The following is a 19112-nucleotide window of genomic DNA, read 5'->3' as shown; positions in this document are numbered from 1 at the left end:
AGCTATCACAAATGTCAATGTCACTTCTGTAATTTCAGTGAGTGGAATGAGTAATGTCTGAATTCTTATTTCTTAAGAACTAAAAACTAGATTTTTCACCAAAAAGTAGATTTTAAAGGTAAGATTTATCATAAAAACATTTTAAAAAACATGTATTTACACGTTTATTATCAGCTCAAGCACTATTTGGAAGATTTTTTTTGAATTTCCCACAGGGGATGTGTGTTCTTCATTGGCAAATTCCACTACATTTTGCTTTTGCATGTCATCACCAAAAAAATCTTATTCATTGCTCATGGGTTTGATATTCGCATTTTTTATGGATTGATTTACACGATTCTTTTAGCGTACAAATCGGCAAAACCTGTATCTTGCCTATACAGGTCAGGTCCATTGATCTATATGGACCACCTTACACCCTGTTCCTTACCTCACCTCTATGTTTATTATTACAAACTTCATTTGATGCCCCAAGGCCCCAGATGTTAGAAGGCGGAGCTTTTTGTGCCGAGGTCTGTATTATTCAATCCTAGCTGCTTATAAAGGGTGATCGTTAAAAACACCTTCAAAGCTTTAATACTGAGGTCTATATTATTCACTCCTAACCTAATGTAAAAGGTGATCAATAAAAAAAAACCTCAAGTAACCCTTGAAATGTCAAAAGCCTTAAAATTTAATCATTAAAGTCAAAAAATAATAAGCAATACTCCAAATTGAGTGACTTGCTTTAGAAGTGGCAAGAAAACTTGTCTCTTTTTTTGATTTACCTCTTTATATTTACAACCAAATTGGGCTTCAAAAGGCATTTTCCTGTGTTTTTATGGGAAACGTGTATTTTCAATACAATGGACCAATTAAAAATTATATAATAGTGTCATAAATACATAGCATTTCTTTCATGAAAATTTCCATCAAATATAATTCATGCATCAAAAATTCTAGATAATGTTAGATAATATTCATGATTTGGATTAGAAAAACCTAGTAATACATCTACTGTAAAGACATGAACTATCTTGACACTTTTTATATTACTAATTAAGGGATTTTAATATGACTTAGAGACATGATTCCATATACCACATTCAGATGATGTTATGCCTCAAGTGTAAAGCGTTTGTTTGTACTGTAGTAAAAGGCAATCTGGTTAGAGAGTGGTCTGGAATACAGGGAGACTGTAGGCCACATTTCGGATAATTTGTCATAGTAACCGTGTCATGAATATGTATATTAGAGAATTGCCTATTGTAAAGAGGAATATGCAATTTTGTTTTGTAGTTTTAATTTTATTTTATAAGCTTTAAACTTAATTGTAAAGCAATCACAAGAAAAAATTTAATATATTTTGGAATTCTTCCCATTTTAATTTATATACAATGTACCTGTTCTAATTTTTGACTATAAAAATACATCTGATTTGATTTGAGTTTATTTTAAAATTTCTTCCTATTCAGATGTCAGGCTCAGGTCATAAACACCGTTACAAGAACACTGCATTAGATAGTGTGGAATTACGTAGGCGTAGAGAGGAGGAAGGAATCCAGTTGAGGAAACAGAAACGTGATCAACAGCTCAGCAAACGGCGAAATGTCAACGCCAATCAAGTGCTGCCAGATGAAGATAGTTTTCAGGTTTATTCATTAATTCTGAGTTTAATTATCAAGAGTTAACCCGTATTTATCAGTTTGAAGGAAATACGTCATCTCCAGACATGCCTGGAATTACCCAGGATATGGTTCAGGATTTGTATAGTTCAAATCCCCCTAACCAGTTATCAGCCACTCAACAGTTCAGGAAGTTGCTGAGCCGAGAACCAAATCCTCCTATAGATGAGGTGATACAAACAGGCATTGTTCCGCGATTTGTGGAATTTTTACAGGATACCTCAAACTGCACCTTACAAGTAAGTATATAAATTGTTCTTGTTTGCTTTATTTAGGTTACACGCACGTATGCAATACAACACATTTGTAACATAAGTATTAAAAACCTTGTAACAGGCCCATATGCTAAAAGATCAATTGTGTTTTGTCAGATAAAATATTAATATACCGGCAGTTTCTGTTAAAATTCAAGCATTACCTTATCCCTTTTCAACCGTATTTCCTTTAATTCGTGAGAAAAGGGCGCATTTAATACATCAATAAAATACGAGTTGTTTCACTAAACAAATAAGCAAAAACATTTAATTTAGTTCGAAGCTGCATGGGCGCTCACAAATATTGCTTCGGGAACATCTCAGCAGACTCGGATGGTGATCGATGCGGGAGCAGTACCTATTTTTATTGCTCTTCTTGGTAGTCAGTATGAAGATGTTCAAGAGCAAGCCGTATGGGCACTTGGAAATATTGCCGGAGATTCTCCGGAATGCAGAGATCATGTATTAGACGCCGGGATTTTGGTCCCATTGCTACAGTTTGTTATTTGAGCGTAGTACATTAACCCTTTTATAATTGAGCGTGTTTTCAGATTGTTGGGCAAAGCGACGAGGTTGACAATGATTAGGAATGCGGTATGGGCTTTGTCGAATTTATGTCGAGGCAAAAATCCGCCTCCGGATTTCTCTAAAATATCGCCCTGCCTTCCTGTGCTGGCGAGGTTGCTCTTTCACACCGATGCGGACGTGCTTTCTGATGCCTGTTGGGCGTTGAGCTACCTGTCAGACGGGCCAAATGAAAAAATACAAGTACGTTTATCGATGAAACGCTACCGAAGCAGAGAAAATAAGCAGTTTTAGGCTGTGATCGATGCGGGAGTCTGTCGACGTCTTGTGGAACATTTAATGGCCCCACAACCCAGTGTGGTATCGGCAGCGTTACGAGCTGTCGGCAATATCGTTACCGGAGACGACGTACAAACTCAAATAATCCTCAATTGTCAGGCGTTGCCATGTTTACTACATTTACTCTCTTCATCTAAAGAGACTGTCAGGAAGGAGGCGTGTTGGACGATCAGTAATATTACGGCGGGTAATCGATCGCAAATCCAAGCAAGTTGTTCAAATTTTCGTAAGAGGAATTGGCTTCATTGTAATTATTTACAGGCTGTTATAGACGCGAATATATTTCCGGTTTTGATTGAAATACTCTCGAAAGGTGACTTCAAAACGAGAAAAGAGGCTGCCTGGGCCATAACTAATGCCACAAGCGGAGGGACTCCCGATCAAATAAGGTCAGCATTCTATTTTACGGAATCAACACTCCAGTTTAGAGTATTTTATCTTATCAATTATAATTATTCTTAGATATTTGGTAAATCAAGGATGTATTGGCCCTCTCTGCGACCTTCTCACTGTAATGGACACCAAGATCATCCAGGTTGCCTTAAACGGCTTGGAGAACATCTTACGCTTAGGAGAGCAAGAGGCCAAAGCGCACGCTGGCACCAATCCGTATGCCGTACTGATCGAAGAGTGTTACGGTTTGGACAAAATCGAGTTCCTTCAGTCACACGAGCACATGGAAGTCTACCAAAAAGCCTTCGATATCATCGAACACTTCTTCGGCACCGAAGAGGAGGATGTAAATCTGGCACCTGCCATCGATGCGCACCAGGAACAATTCCAATTCAGTTCGGATCAATCTGTACCGATGGGCGGGTTTCAGTTTTAAAGTGCTGCGTGGGAGTTCTGAGTCCTCGCGTGCAGCTGTTAGGTCCGACCCTTCCTTTGAATTTGTTTAACACGAGAAATAATTTAAAACCAAAATGAATGTTCGTATATGATGATATGTAACATAGAAATGTATAGGATATTATTTAGGTAAACAGTCGACCGATCCTTTTTCACCGAATTTTTTTCTCGTACTAAATGACACTATTTCAAATCGCTCCTTGTATATATACTTTTTTTTGAAGTTGTTTTATTTAATGACCAAGATACTAAACAATAAAATATTGATTGTTATTTAGTGTTTTTCTCTGTGATGTGGGGATTCTTTCCTTCAACTTGAAAGTGTATCTGATTGCTCTTAGAAAACTAATCAAAAAGAGATTGATACTTCGGTTCAGTGTAAATTTTATAGTGCAGGTTTGGACTTTCCATTGCTTAAACGTAACGAGTGTAGAAAGAAAACGCTCTTTGGAATTTGGAACCTTGTACGGCGGTTCAACTCGCTGTTTTATTCGGTCGTCCATTGTCGTATCAAATAAACGTCAATAGAACTGCCAAAAAGTTGTAAATAAACAAATGGACCATATACACGCCCGTTTTTAATACTATCACGTTACCAAATATGTTATATCGTTATCAATTAATTGTTATTAATATTAATTATTAATTTTCTCCAGGCTTTGTTTTAGTGCTATTTTGAATTAATTCGCCTTACACGGTACGGTTGCACATCGTAAAATTATATTTAGTGGAAGTTGCAGAAGCTAATACTTTATGTACATCGAAAATGTCCAGTGCACTAATAACAGCAGACTGGTTTCGCTTGGGTCAAGATTTGTATTATCGGTAAATTGTGTTTGTTCCTATTAACTAATTATTGAATGTTCAAATACCTAGTATTTATTAAAATACTACCACTTTGTCTCTATATATACTTTATCAGACACTGGGACTCTCAACTCTTGTTACTTCAATGTTGTCATCATCTAACAGCTTATAATAAGGAAAAATTAAAAGAGACTCATTACCAACAGGGTGCTTCTAATTAAATGATGCAATTTTAGACTTGTGTTTATAGCAACTATTTTTCTTATTTAAATTAAAGGAATACCCCATTAAATTTGCCCCATATATTTAGAAAACACTCTATCTATGACATAGCCAGAACAGAATAATTTATAAAAAAAAACTGCTCATGTTTTTTGCAGAAAGATCGAAATATACTCAATGCAATGGAATCAGGAGATTAAGCTAGAAAACTTCATTGTAGCTTCAGCTTTATATGGTGGTCCTTTGGCAATCAGACGAGACGAAAGGAAAGTTACCAAAGTCCGTGGACCTGGTCAATCAGTAATTTCAATTTTCTCTGGATCAGGGCAAACTCTGGCATCATTCAAAGTGAGTAACTATAGCTGTCACATATTTCTAACTGTTAAAAGTTCCATAAATTTATTAAGTGTCTTTTGAGCCTTTTCATTTATTGAGTAGTAAGTTATATATTTTTTTTTTACATATATACACTTAATAATTATGTTTCAGTGGACCCATCGACCAATTGTACACATGGGCTGGTCAAACGACGAAAACCTCATCTGTGTTCAAGACGACGGCAATGTTGTGGTTTACGACATGTTTGGGAGATTTGTTCACAAATTTAATATTTTGCAAAAAGCTCATGATTGTAAAATAATAGACGCTCGTGTGTTCATCAATACAAAGAATATCGCTGGAGTAGCTGTGATGACTTCCAACTTTAACGTTTTTATTGTCAATAGCATTACTACCACCAACATTAAAACGAGACAACTTAGTGACGTTCCTAGTAAGTTATTGCTATAAATTCCTCATAAATCTGTGAATATCAAAGACATTTTTAGGATCAAACCTAGAACCTACTGCTTGGGAGGTCGTCTCTGATGAAATATCCACAGACGTGTTATTTGCCAGGGGTAAAGAGTTTTATAGGCTTAAACAAGACGAACATCATACAAGTGTGATGGCAAGTCTCGCTAATGTTGTTTAGACATTTTTAATCTCCTGACCATTACAGCTTCAGCCAGATATTTCCGTTCAGTATACAGCGATATTGGAAATGTCAGTCTCGTTTAATGCTCGCCATTTATGTTTTTTCACTGATTCAGGGCATTTATGGCTCGGATCGACCGATTTGAGGCACAAATATTGCGAAATTGAAACAGATACTATACATAGGCCCAGGCAACTTGTGTGGTATGTAGTTTTATATATATAGATATCTGAGTGTTTTGTTCGATTCGGTGATAAGCTGTAAAAGAAATCACTCTTTCTACCACTTCTCTAAATCTTCAATTGCGCAACACAAGTGCAATTGGTGATTACCAAATCACTTCAAATTTGACCAAGAAAGTTTGTAAATCTATTCACATTATTATCACATTTTGACTATTTGTTTTTTTCTTGACCATTCTTTTCCTTTAAGGTGTGGGAATGAGACCGTTGTGGCCTACTGGGAAAACGACGACTCCATCCTTATAGTAGGGAAAAATGGAAAAACTCAATCCTATATGTATGACAGTTCAGTTTATTTGGTTGCCGAAATTGACGGGGTTCGAATCATCTCAAACGCCCATCACGAGCTGTTGCAAAAAGTACCTGAAGTGGTTCAAAAGATATTTCGCATAAATAGCACGGAACCCGGAAGTTTTCTCTTGGAAGCTTCGAAACAATTCCAAAAGGGCAGTCACAAAGCAAATGAATACATAACTCTAGTGAAAAGTAAGCTTGAGGAGGCAGTTAATCAGTGCCTTGATGCGGTGGGGTACGAGTTCGATCCGGAGATTCAAAAAATGCTGATAAGGGCTGCGCAGTTCGGGAAATGTTTCGTAGCGGAGATCAGTCCGAATAAGTATGTTAAAATGTGCCGGCTTTTGAGGGTTTTAAATGCCATTCGAGACGAAAAAGTGGGAATTCCGTTAACCATCGAGCAGTATCCTTTTTGTGGAAACATATTCATGCATTTTTAAATAGACCTCAATGCTCCTTAACTTATCCTGAATAGATTGCGCTATATGAAGACTAAAGAGTCTGGCTACGGAGACGAGACGGAACCACTGAAGAATTTGCTTGATAGATTAATTGTCAGAAACATGTACTTTTTAGCCCTGCAAATAGCAAAATATCTGAAACTACCCGAATGTTCTGGTAGCAGTTATATTTTGGTACATTGGGCCAAGTATAAGGTGAGTGATATAAACCGATCTCAGCATCAGAATCATAGGATTTTTTTAGGTTGGACAGCACCATGACGATCAAGAAACTGTAGCCAGAGAAATTGCCGAAAAGCTCGGTTATTCATCAGGTGTCTCCTATAGAGAGATTGCGGAAAAAGCTTCGGAATTTGGAAAAAATAAGCTTGCAATTAAGGTACCAATTCCTTTTTAACGGTCTCACGTATTTAATTGTTTTTGGGGGTTTTTAGTTACTTGATTACGAGTCGAAAGCAAGCGAACAAGTGGGCCTTTTATTGAAATTAAACGAGCACAAATCGGCTTTACACAAGGCCATTGAGAGCGGGGATACAGATTTGGTTTATATGGTTGTCTTGAAATTAAGGGAGAAAATGCCCTTAGGCGACTTCAAAGTACTCTAATTGTTTGCTAATTATTCAATGATTGAGACATTCTGCTTTTTAGATGACCATCCGAAATTTCCCAGTTGCCCAATCGCTTTACATCAAATACTGTAAGGAATATTACAAGCCTGCATTGTCAGAAATTTATATTCAGGAGGACGATTTCGCAGCGCAAGCTCAGCTTGTGCTAGAGGAATGTCTAGCTGATAAAGTAGGTATATATGCGAGAAATTTTAGTTTAAGCAAACGCAAAACTGATACTCTTTGTGGTTCTTCATGATCGACTAATATGTCGGGCAAATCTGCCTTAATTCAGTCTCTGCTTCCAGTTTTTTTAAATTTATAAGTATATAATAAACTTATTCTTCAACTCACTTTTAGACATCATTTACCATCGATTCAAAATTGACAGCAGCGGCCGATTTTTACAAGAAAGGAAGAAAAGATTTAAATGCGAGCCTTTGCGAGGAAAACTTGAAGCTCTTAAAGCTGCAAAGAGAATTCGATGAAAAGTTGCAAGTTGAGGATAAAATCACAGGCAAAAGCGTGCATGACACATGCAAAATTCTGTTGGAACTAAAGGAGATCAAACTAGCTGAGAAAGTAAAAAACGATTTCAAAATTCCTGATAAGAGGTAATTAATTCATGGCTAAGGTTTTGCAATTGATGATGTTCGATTCTTAAAGATATTGGTATTTGCGAATCAATACGTTGGCGCGTCAGAAAGAATGGGTGGAGTTGGACAAGTTTTGTAAGCTGAAAAAGTCGCCGGTTGGGTATGGGCCCTTTGTGGACGCATGCTGGGCAAATGGAAATAGAGATGAGTCTTTTAAGTACCTGTCTAAGATGCCTGAGGAATTAAAAGCCAAGTATTATCTTAAAATTGAGTAAGTAATTAGAAGTCATTAGCTTATCGAAATAATTGCATTTTGTAATGTTTAAATCGCTATTATATTTTAAAGGTTATGCAACGAGTTGAATTTCTCGAGGTCGTAACTTGAGTAATTTAATCCTCTGCGTGAAATTTACATTTGAGTTTCAGTAATCATCGTTCTCAAGGAAAACTAGAATTTTTGTGAAACAGTTTAGTCCAATAGAATGTTTCCCAGTTCCATTTCGGCAATTTATTAGAAAATTATTGCTTAGAAATTACAAGGACCATTAGCTTAGATTAGTTCATATTAGACCGTTGGTTCTTGTGATTTCTGAGTATTCATAACTAGAAAAATTCTTCAGGCTTTCAATAAGGAACCAACTTTAATTATTCGTATTTTTATGCTTATATAGACCTATAAATATCTCCTTATCACTCTTTAAACCAATTTCAATTAGATCACTAAATATCTAATCATTAGATAATATTTTTACCAACGTACTTAATCTCGCCTTTCTTGGAAGGCCTTAGGTTGTTTGTCAGAGTTTCCGTTCATATCAGTTTACGCTTCGTTGTTTTGATTCAATGTTACGTAACGGGCCTTTCACTATTAATTTTCCAAGAAAATAATTTAAAACATAACTTGCAGAAATTTTGAGGACAAATTATGAGTGGCAACTAATTTTGGTAGTAACATAATTATGATGGAAATAAAGACGCTTGATGATGAGACTTGATTATCTCTATGGAAAGTGCAAAAAATCAGAAATTCTAAAAAGTGGTAAACTTATTTTAAATTAAAAATTGGACTTTACAGGCTGTTTAAAAAAATATATTAGAAACAAACAAGCTTAAAATGTAATGTGAAATGTGAAATTTCTAGGACGCGGTAATAATTCACATGCAGTTCCAAAATTTACGAAAAAACATACTGTTTGATACATCCAGTATGCTACACAGGAAGCGCCAGAAATATTGATATGAACGAGTATAGCGTTCTTATAGACAAAAGAATATTTCGACATTTAGAAAATTTCCATATTTTAGTTGATTTTTTATATTAGATTGAAAATGCACAAAATCGCTTAGATTAGTTAGAGATACGAGTTTTTTTTATGGTAGACCTTTTCGATGCAGAAGAATTTAGAGTATCAGAATTCGTAAAAATATTGAAGTTATCGCCACTGATAAAGAAAAAACATATATTTTAAATTAATCTATCGGACCTAAAAATCCTTTGGCAGCAATTTCAGGTCTTTAAATCAAAAACTGTCAAAGAACAAAACTCTTGCATCCCATGACGTCTCTTTACACTTAAAGTAGTTCTCCCTAGCTCTTACATCTTATCGCACTCTCCCACGTTAACCTGCGACTTAACGTGATGCTTTAATGTGAGAGCATGGGTAGAGACGTTGTTCTTCTTACCTTTGAAGGAGCAGCATATTTATGAACACCAACAACATGAGCACCGTAACTTCCACTTGCGCCATAAAAGGAGAAAAAACTACTACTATTAACTAAATATGAATTACACGATACTTATTTTTAATCACGAAATGTCAGCTATACTACTGACGTATCTTTCGAATCTTTGAAACAAAATAACACCAAACTATCCAGTATTAGAAACGTCTTGTCGATCACAGCACTAACAGTCGATTGAATCATTTTAAAGGTGATAAACATACAAGAACCCTCGGAAACATATAAAACACTTTACAGCTCATCTTTAGCAAAAGTACAGCTTATAGGTCGTACGGCGACGATCAATACGCGACACGAAGTTATTATTTGAATTTTCGACTGAACTTTTTCCGTATTGAAGATATGGAAAATTAATTCGTTAAATGATATTAAACTTGAAAAGAAAAAGAAAAACGAAATCTCGCCAGCTCTTTTTTAAATATCTTATTAGAAAATCACAAACACTTTAATGGAGGTGTGATAAGACCGCCCGGATTCCAGGTTATAGAAAATAAGGAACTCACTTGAAAACAATGAAAGTTTTTTCATAGTAATAATATTTTTCTTAAACATTGGAATCCACAATTCGGAAAATCATTCTCGAACATAACTGACGACAAATTTATATTGTCTGCATAGGCCAAAGTCAAATGTTTCAGGCTACTGTGTTCCAAATTATTATATTACTACATACACAAAAGTAGCTCAACTTTTTGAGCGACGGTGATGTCAACAATATTTTTATGAATTTTGATTCTCTGAATTCATCAGCCTACATCATCTAATTGTTCTAGAAAAACTCATATCTCTAAGCATGTTTGAGTTGTTTTCGACGAAGTTTTTCGAAGTACTGCCAAGGCTTATGATTAACGTCAATTCATTAACTGCTTACATTGCCAAGTAGGCCATGAAAACAATAAAACGTCACATGGGCGCCATTTTTGACATTTTGGCTGGGGTAGGTATTCCGATCTTCTAGAATAGTGACAATAGTTAGTCATAACGCACCCCATACTCGTTTGTACCATCGTTCCTGTGACACCGTGTATACGATAACGGCTTGTCGCTAAAAATACAAGGATATGAGGTACTCCATAGAAAACAGACCTACAATTTAATGTAAATTTCAAGGCAAATACTCTTATCAAAGTCCGTTTTTCTTTCTTGATATCTTGCTGTGTTAATCAAGAACAGAAAAGGGTTCGAAGTGCACTGTTTTTGAAAATACCCTGTATCTACAAAGAGAAGATAGCGACGGGGTTGTTGTCACTGCCACATCTTGTTTCATGCAATTCGGCGCATATCTCTAAATGAGATACCCTATATATCCATCACATTTGGAACATCCTATAAATATCTTTATCCTATGTGTTTCAAGCTACTATTTAAAAATTAGCTTTACTAGGAATTATATAGGAAATCTTAATATGCTTTCTCAAAAAGCTAAAAATGTATTAAGTTCTCGGAAAACATGCCGGGATCAGCTGTGAGTTCTTAGTAAGATCCTGGATGCATTTTCATAAAACTTAACTAGATAAACATTACGACTTTGATGATTTTATCTTTATAAACAGTATCTAGACGAGTAACGTATTTTTTGTTTACTCATTGATCAATGGGGATTATAGTTGCGTGTACCTGGAGGACATTACCTAATAAGTTTAATTTATCGGATTAGCATCTATCGTACACCTAATGCTCCATCCAGGCGATTATTTTCAATTAAGATAATTTGTTAATAATATTTATTTTAGCTAAGGTGCCTAAAATAGACTGTAAATAGTCTTAAAAGTGGAATTTGGATTGAGTTATTGTTCCGTGTGCGATTACTAGAAAGCAATGTATAGGTATCAGTTCAAGTGGAAACATAGGCAATGTACAAGTGGGAGAAGGGCCACATAAAAATGAACATGCGTCAGACAAAGACCAACAACAAACTGGGCGAAGTCAGGCTGGCCAACGTGCATTTCTATGTTTAGGTTAGGATCGATTCCGCTGCTGACGCAGCGATATTTTTTAAAAATAAATATCAGAATAAAAAGCAATAATATAAGCAAATAGATAAAAAGCGATTAATTCATCACTAGAATTTACATTAGCAAAAATTCTGAAACAGTGAGATTTCTGGTAACACTAAACTAACTCAGTCCACATCAGCCGCTAGTCCCGCAACCCACGTGTTTGGTTTTTGCTAGAGGCACATTAAAACTTATGCGGTCCTCCCCCACTTGTACAAGGAACACAATCATCATCTCACGCTTTAATCAGTTTGCAACTGCAGTATTGAGCCATTTCCTCCTTTTTGCAATTGGTTAATTTAAATAAATTCCCTAGGGTTGTTTTTTTTACTGGCTACAAAATAACAATTTTAAAATTATTTCAATTTCTCATTATTAGTGAAAGATAGATATTCACAACCCAACTGTAACTGGCTTAAGGGCAATACATAATAAAAATCGAGTTTGGTGTGTGGGAAAGACAGCGGGGTTTCGTTGTTTTTAAAGCTGTAATTATTTAAAACATATCAGGTTAATTTTAAGTGCTGGAACACTTCACATGGGACGTCTCTGATATTTAACAATTGAAATCACAAATTTCAAGTTTTTCAGAAACTTTTTTGTTACATCTGGACGGTGACAGTGGTATATTATGGTTTTCAAAGTTGCCATGACGTTGTAGCAACATTTGCAGCATCAAAAAGTATACTTCTTTTTTAAGTGTCTCAAAATCGCATTCTCTGCTCTAATCTGCCCAATGGCAGTGGTATATCGAGGTCCTAGGGCTGTAATACACTAATAACAATATGGATTTGTACAGGGTCAATAAATATTTCTTTATTTTTTTCTCAACATTTAGAATGTCCGCGTTTTGTAAATATGTTTAAAAATTAAAAAACAAATTTAAAAGAAAAAAACAAAAAAGTTTATTAGTTTCATTAACTTTTTATAAAACTATTCGTATTTTATAAAGCTAAAATAAACTAAACTAAACTAGTCCTTAAAAGAAACTCCCCGGTATTTTCCTTTGTCTTTTTCCCTATCAAGGCGAAATATCGACTGGTGAAGATTTCTCGAGGCACTCTTAAGAGCATTTTGGCGAGCGATTTATTAGGTCAAGTGAAGTCGATATTCGATTCAAACACATCAAATAAAAAAAAAGAAAATACATTTTAAAAAAAGCTTGTTATAGATCCTTCGAAGAGGCGGCAGATACAGCATTTCAACAGAGGGACGTTCAGACATTAATAAACATCCAATGCCGTTTGTCTAACAAGCATCCCCAGCTGTTGGACAAAGTTTCCGATATGCTGAGCAGACTGGACTACAAGAATTCTTAAAAATAACATTAAATTCTCCGTAAACCAAAAATATTATTAAGCATCTAATGTGATCGTAAATTTAAGCCGCATGTCAGCTTATCGCTGGAAATTATTGAATTTTAAATGGAAATGAATTATATTCTAGTCGAATGTACCCATCGGTGGATTTAAATTATCGAAATATATTTCTAAAGGTTTTGGCATTCCTTATTTAGATCATTGATTGAATTCGTTTACCTAATACTTCCGTATTAGTAAATGGTTCTCCTATAATAATGTCAACAGGTAGTTTGTTGCTAAGGTGGTTTTACCTCAAGCTTTGGCAAACCACCATTTATTATTGTATTTTTTATATTTTTAGAATAATTAGTGTGTGTCAATAATTTAGATATATTAGTCTTGTAAAGAACAAAAAATCAGTTATCAATAAACTCTCTCATCTTCAACACCTTTCAATATAAAAGATCATCACGTTAGTACATATTGCGACAGGTTGAACAAAGTTATTTTGATTCCCAAATACCTCGATTCCTTTTAAAATAAACTAAAAAAAATACCATGCGCGAGAGTGTCCGTAATTTGAAGATCCAAATGTGAAGCGTACTTTTAACGAAAATCATCATTTTTCTCTTTAAATTTGTGATGAAATATCACACGCCCGAGGGTCTATGGTGTGAAGGTCTGAACGCGACGTGCTCTTCTAGCGAAAATATCTTTCATGTCGAACTTTTTGATGAAATGTCACGCTTCAGAAAATCTATCGGGTGAAGATCCAAACACGATGTGCATTTGTAAGATCCATAGAAGAAGTGGGGCGAACTGGAATATTATTGAACACAGGCATTCGGTGGGCGTGGAGTGTTCAGCAGTTACCTGCGCAGAACACGTCGATGCAAGGACGCGAAAACGTGGGTTTTGTGATAGCAGAAGCGATTCACAGGCCATGGTGTTTAGGTCCCTGAGAGTCCTTTTCTCTGCGAGGAGGCTGCAAGAGCACATGGGATGAGAATTGGAAGAACGAAGCTGCTGCTCAGGAGTGAGGATGACTGCGATGGGGATGCTCAGAGAGATCACGGGACTGATGGAAATTTGAGGGAAAGGAGACGTCTTGGAAGTTAAGTAGCAGACCACCCGTTGCCTGAAGCAATGTTTCCCTGCGGTTTTTGGGGGTTGGGGAGGCGGGGGTGGGGTGATGGGGGTTGACGGGGAGAAGATAGGACAAGAGTTTTTAGTGGGTATTTCACAAAATCTCTCCGGTTGAGTTCTAAGTAGCCAAATTGTACTGCATAAGATGAACCACGACTTAGGATGCATAAATGCATTTTTCCCGTATATCCAATAAAAATAACTAATTGTTAATTATTACTATTAATGAGTTAATAAAATAAAATTTATTATTAATTTTAAAATTTTAATAAAACTTCGGTGGAATTCCAAATTCTAAATTACTCACAATTATCCAATATTGAATACCAAAAAACCTAGATACTGCTAAGCGATATTTCTGAAGTGGTTTGCAAATACTACGTGTGGTTTATTTGCCATAAGAGCAATTTCAGAATGAAGGTCTGAATTTTACCTCAACAGGTACACCCGTCCTTTTATTGATTAGATAACCGAATGGTATTAAAAGTGTCGAGTGCATGTCTACCGCCAGTCAGTGTAGCTGAAGATTGAATTAGTTGTGATTGAAAAGTAACAAACATGTCCGGTAAGTGCGTATCATAGACTGCATCTTGAAATACCTCTGGATCTCAGAGGGCAAAGCGACGTGGATAATTTTCCAGTGACTAAGATAAAATTTATTATTATTTTTTAGGATATTACTGGGTGGACACTAAATCTAGACATGGATACGTTCCATCCACAGCCTTGCGAGGAGGTACAGACATCGATGGGTCCCCAATTTATGTGGGAAGGGCTTTTCACGAAGGTGACTGGATTCCGGCTAAAGTTATTCCGTCAAAACATATCGCCTATGTGCCTTATGGAGGTGACGAGGTGGGAGTAGAAAAATTTCAGGTGAGGAAAATTGAAAATTAACATGAATGTTAGTCGATATCTCAGGATCTAAAAGAGAAAGGCTGATGAGTTGATTGGAGCGATTAATCTCGATGGCATTTTTAGCAGGATTGCTATTTGGGTTCGCAATAGATCGGAGTTTATATTTTGAAAATTGGATAAAAATGGGCACGTCCGGTCATTTTGAAAATTACCTGGAGAAATTCGGATCTTTGAGAGGATGTTTATTGTTCAAATCGGCAGATGTGGTTTCTGCATTGATCCTGGATATGTTCATTGAGGCTTTGGAAACTAAAAAGTCTAATTTAAATAACCAAATCATACGCGGATAGTTCCTGAAATACCCGATCTGCCACATAGATGACGATTTTTTAGATTAAAAAGCGACCGCATTTGGTGCAAAAGAAAGTTTCGTTTGACCAAGACAACGTATCAGTCCACATTTCCGTTATCGCGATGGCCACAATCGATCAACGTGCTTTCGAACTTTTTCTCAACCATCACATTTACCAGATTTAGATTCCCCCCCATCCCTCCTCCAAGTTTTTTGTATTTTTAAACTTGAAGAAATAGCTCGGTGAAAAGATATTTGCAAATAATTTATAAGTGAAGTCCAAGTTTGATGTCTATTTTGCAGCATTTGAAGTTTTTTACTATCAACATGGTATAGGGGCTATAAAGCAATGCTGGGAAAAATATGTCAATCTCGAAGGAGACTATCTTGAGAAATAATGCAATATTTTCCAACATTTTTTTTTTAAGCGTTAGGTTTGGTACTTCTAGGATTATTCTCGAACCTCGAGAACTGAACATATTCGCCCCGGATATCTCCATTAAAGCTCCGGAAAATCATCATTGAAGTTAGTCTATATCTCGGGAACTGAAAAGGGAGCAGTTCGTCCAGTGCAAGCTCTCGATAACTGTTATAAGTCGGGCGAGCTGCCCTCTTTCTGTCGGTTCCTGATATATGGACTGATGGACTTTAATACTGATTTTCCAGGATACATGTGGAGGTGTGCAGGGTAAATTTAAGATTCATATCTAGAATTAGACAACACAGGAGGTACATATCGTTCATTTTGTTTAGGTATTGTGCGAACAACACTTTGAATGGGTTGCTGGCCATGGCGGGCAAGTTCCCTCAAATGCTGTAGTCGGCGGAAGGACATGTGATGGGGAAGATTTGTATATTGGGAGGGTTGGTCATGATGGAGCCTGGACTGTTGGAAAAGCAAGTATTTGTTACTAGCTTAAATGAGTCTTTAGTGACAGTGTTTCAATTAATTTAGGTGCAACCAAGTCATGAGACTTGCTACATCCCCTTCGACGGTAAAGAAATCGGGCACAAAGATTACGAAATCTTGGTGTTGAAAGGATAATTTTAATAGTTTTTTTATACTTTGTTTTTAATTTAATTTAATTAAAAAATGCATAAATATAGTTTGTTCGCTATTCACAGGGTGTGGTGATTTGAGCATACCCATATTTGGCCAATATGAAAAGGGTTTATGTTCCCTACTGATTAACAGGTATGACGAGGTGTTTTTAAACTGGCGTCAATTGTTCAACGCGTTTTCACATGCATGAAAACTATCATCAGCCAGCAGTTTAAAGCAGAGTTCATCTATACGTGATTTATTGATGCTGAGCAACTGTTAACGCTTCTTGCGTGTGTGGACACGTAAATTTTGGTATTCCAATAATTTGGCGATAATAAACTGGCGATGACGCCAATAAACCATACAGACCTAAACTCTGCTTAAGTGCGAATCTTTAAATTCGAGAGAGATATAGATATGTTATGCATTCTAATGCTGATTGTATCCAATTACGGGTAATAGATTGGCTTATAGATTAAAAATTAGATTTAAAATTGCGATGTCTTTGCTATCAATCAACGATGCGGATCGTTTCTGCTTTCGGCATTCGGAAATCGAGGTGTACCAGTTCATGCCAAAATGTGTGGCCATTAATCTTTTACATCAAAATTCAATTCGAAATCACATTTCTAAATCTATTTTGCTCATGGTCTTTTACATCCCCATCCTTCCTCCCCATTTGAGTTATATTTAACATTCTTGGCACTGTTTTCAGGTTAAAATTCTTTTTATTTGCAACGAAATGCGCGCATTTGAAAAACAAAATAGATCAAACGTCGCTTTGGACCTATTCCAAAGCTACTAATGGACACACGACCTACATTTGCCACATTTCGATTGTGAGGGCTCTCTTCAGATTGCCGCCTTGTGGCATGGCTATGTGTGGACCACACGAATTACAATCCTATGGCACGGGAGTTACAAGTAGCCTAACTTTTGATGAGATTTATCAATTTGTGCCTTGAAAAAGAGATGAGTAAAAAAAGGCGAAAAAAATTATAAAAAAAAAGATGAAAGAGATGAATGAAAAAAAAAGGAAGATGCGAGAGAAAACTGAAAAAGAAAATCCAAAATTAAAATCTTTACCGTTTGTGCATATATTGATGTTTTTTAAGAGAATTAATCTCTATCCAGTAGTAAAATCGGACCGAATCTTTGCATACGAACGCGTTATCTGTGATATTATGATTTTCAATCTTTGACCTTCCTGATTTGATAAAATTTTGAAATGGTCGTAAAAGCTCGATGTATCGTCCTTCGAGGACAGAAACTTCGCAAACGTTAGTATGATTTTGAGCACCTTCCAGAAAATCGTACATTTATTTTAGATAAAAGTTATGGGAGATAAATAGATAGGTGAGATCTAGATTCGTTCAGTGATCACTGGTATTTTATCATAGGAAACGTAATTCGTGCGTACAGGCAAGAATCGATAGGGGAGTGAACTGGTAAACTTGTTTTGAGTAGACTTATATAAAACTAATTTGCGGAGGAGAGCATTACCATGGGTAAGCAACCAATTTCACCTTTTTTTAAAACTTTATTCTAGAACGATATTTTCTATGAAGCACTAAGATTTGTGCTCACCTTATCAAATCAATTAAAGTTTCTCTCTTAGAGGAGTTTGTTGATGTTTTTAAAACGCCCAAAATCTGTGCTTTAGGTGCTGAAATAACGAAATAAAGAAATAAATTCACATATTTGATTAGTTTCTTGGTTTCCGTGAACATTATCTCGTACATAAAGTTGCCAGTAAGCACCTACTTCTTTTCTGTTGGCGCCAAGAGAAGATTTTCAAATTCCAATTTTTTCAGCTTATCAGTGGGTCGACGTGGCACCAGGGGCAATGTTCCCCTCCTTCGCAATTCAAGGGGGCAAAGACGTTGACGGATCCCCAATTTACGTGGGTCAGGGGTTCCACAACGGAGACTGGCTGCCAGCTAAAGTTATTCCCAACAAGAGGGCTGTGTACGTCCCTTACGGAGGAAAGGAGATTCTAGTGCCAACTTTCAAAGTATATAATTATTCATCGTTTATGAGCATTGTTGGTTGATATCAATTATTTAAAAAGGTATTGACTGGAAGAATGAAGCACCGTTTCATCTGGGTTTTGTCTTCAGGAGGAAATGTGCCTCCAGGGGCCGTGCCAGGGGGCAGGACTTCGAACGGGGAGATCTTGTATGTTGGGAGAGCTCCTCATGGGGGATCTTTGACTATAGGCAAGGTAAGTTGGTTGATCCGTGGAACCAGTTAGGAAATGAGCAGTTTTGAATCTTGAGTTTCGCACATGGAGTCATGTATGAAAAATTCTCGTTGTTGTTTTCCGAGTGAGTTATGAAATGTAAGTGCCCGCTTTCAGTATATGTATGAAACGAAACTAACCCCTTTCAGTCACTGGTTTACATTAGAAATAGTGTCGCTTTACCTATTGATCAGAATTAGAGAAAAATTGTTTATTAAAGGCTCGTTATTGCTTCATGAGTACTTTCGTTATAGGTCCACCCCACGCATGGTTCGTGTTATATTCCGTTTGGAGGGACAGAGCATCCATATAAAAGTTACGAAATCCTTACATATAGATAGAATTAAAAAATACTTTTATACGAGTTAGTAGAATGTATGAAATAAATTCTATTAACATTTCCCCGTTTTATGCGTTTTTTTTCTATAATTTCAACCTATCATTATAATTCTATAGAGCATGTTCGTTTCTGAACCGCAGCTATGAGGATTTCGGTTACCATAACAAATACGAGGATTGTTAAATTGGAGACACGCGTTGGTCAGTACATTCACCCGATCCTGCCCCATTTGAATATTATTTATGGTCAAC

General features: G+C 36.2%; 3 protein-coding genes across 4 annotated transcripts; all 3 read left to right on the top strand.

Annotated features, from left to right (window-relative positions):
* On the top strand, positions 1–3904 carry Kap-alpha1 (karyopherin alpha1). Of its 2 annotated transcripts, XM_066284720.1 has the most exons (9): positions 14–118; positions 347–512; positions 1455–1631; positions 1685–1903; positions 2195–2415; positions 2470–2686; positions 2738–2989; positions 3044–3171; positions 3245–3904. In XM_066284720.1, the coding sequence occupies exons 2-9, from the start codon at positions 483–485 to the stop codon at positions 3609–3611; spliced, it is 1611 nt and encodes a 536-aa protein (XP_066140817.1). In that variant the 5' UTR covers positions 14–118; positions 347–482; the 3' UTR covers positions 3612–3904. The 2 variants fall into 2 exon arrangements, with proteins under 2 accessions (XP_066140818.1, XP_066140817.1); XM_066284721.1 differs by lacking the exon at positions 347–512 and having other exon boundaries at positions 1–118.
* A 292-nt stretch (positions 3905–4196) lies between these two features.
* On the top strand, positions 4197–13326 carry Vps16A (vacuolar protein sorting 16). The gene is made up of 13 exons (XM_066284656.1): positions 4197–4456; positions 4819–5008; positions 5150–5432; positions 5488–5609; positions 5661–5839; positions 6069–6575; positions 6648–6828; positions 6878–7012; positions 7068–7229; positions 7282–7431; positions 7602–7855; positions 7908–8108; positions 12749–13326. Exons 1-13 carry the CDS (start codon positions 4398–4400, stop codon positions 12894–12896), a joined length of 2571 nt encoding a protein of 856 aa, XP_066140753.1. The 5' UTR covers positions 4197–4397; the 3' UTR covers positions 12897–13326.
* A 1119-nt stretch (positions 13327–14445) lies between these two features.
* Positions 14446–18922, top strand: LOC136340775 (uncharacterized). Its single transcript, XM_066285102.1, has 7 exons — positions 14446–14589; positions 14698–14900; positions 15988–16131; positions 16190–16277; positions 18094–18293; positions 18351–18503; positions 18776–18922. Exons 1-7 carry the CDS (start codon positions 14583–14585, stop codon positions 18860–18862), a joined length of 882 nt encoding a protein of 293 aa, XP_066141199.1. The 5' UTR covers positions 14446–14582; the 3' UTR covers positions 18863–18922.
* Positions 18923–19112: the final 190 nt, after the last annotated feature.

The sequence above is a fragment of the Euwallacea fornicatus genome, chromosome 8 (assembly GCF_040115645.1).
Source record: "Euwallacea fornicatus isolate EFF26 chromosome 8, ASM4011564v1, whole genome shotgun sequence".
Classification (NCBI taxonomy): domain Eukaryota; kingdom Metazoa; phylum Arthropoda; class Insecta; order Coleoptera; family Curculionidae; genus Euwallacea; species Euwallacea fornicatus.
The sequence above is the reverse complement of the archived record's forward strand: the minus strand, read 5'-3'. Positions and strand labels throughout refer to the sequence as shown.

What these genes read in the sequence shown, in the direction of transcription:
- Kap-alpha1 (XM_066284720.1), top strand. Translation starts at nt 483, where the DNA reads ATGTTAGAAGGCGGAGCTTTTTGTGCCGAG. An exon ending in CCTCAAACTGCACCTTACAA is followed by an intron (nt 1,904 to 2,194) that starts GTAAGTATATAA and finishes CATTTAATTTAG; the next exon opens with TTCGAAGCTGCATGGGCGCT. An exon ending in GGCCAAATGAAAAAATACAA is followed by an intron (nt 2,687 to 2,737) that starts GTACGTTTATCG and finishes AAGCAGTTTTAG; the next exon opens with GCTGTGATCGATGCGGGAGT.
- Vps16A (XM_066284656.1), top strand. Translation starts at nt 4,398, where the DNA reads ATGTCCAGTGCACTAATAACAGCAGACTGGTTTCGCTTGGGTCAAGAT. An exon ending in AGGCCCAGGCAACTTGTGTG is followed by an intron (nt 5,840 to 6,068) that starts GTATGTAGTTTT and finishes TTTTCCTTTAAG; the next exon opens with GTGTGGGAATGAGACCGTTG. An exon ending in AAGTATTATCTTAAAATTGA is followed by an intron (nt 8,109 to 12,748) that starts GTAAGTAATTAG and finishes AGCTTGTTATAG; the next exon opens with ATCCTTCGAAGAGGCGGCAG.
- LOC136340775 (XM_066285102.1), top strand. An exon ending in TTCTAGTGCCAACTTTCAAA is followed by an intron (nt 18,294 to 18,350) that starts GTATATAATTAT and finishes TTATTTAAAAAG; the next exon opens with GTATTGACTGGAAGAATGAA. An exon ending in GATCTTTGACTATAGGCAAG is followed by an intron (nt 18,504 to 18,775) that starts GTAAGTTGGTTG and finishes CTTTCGTTATAG; the next exon opens with GTCCACCCCACGCATGGTTC.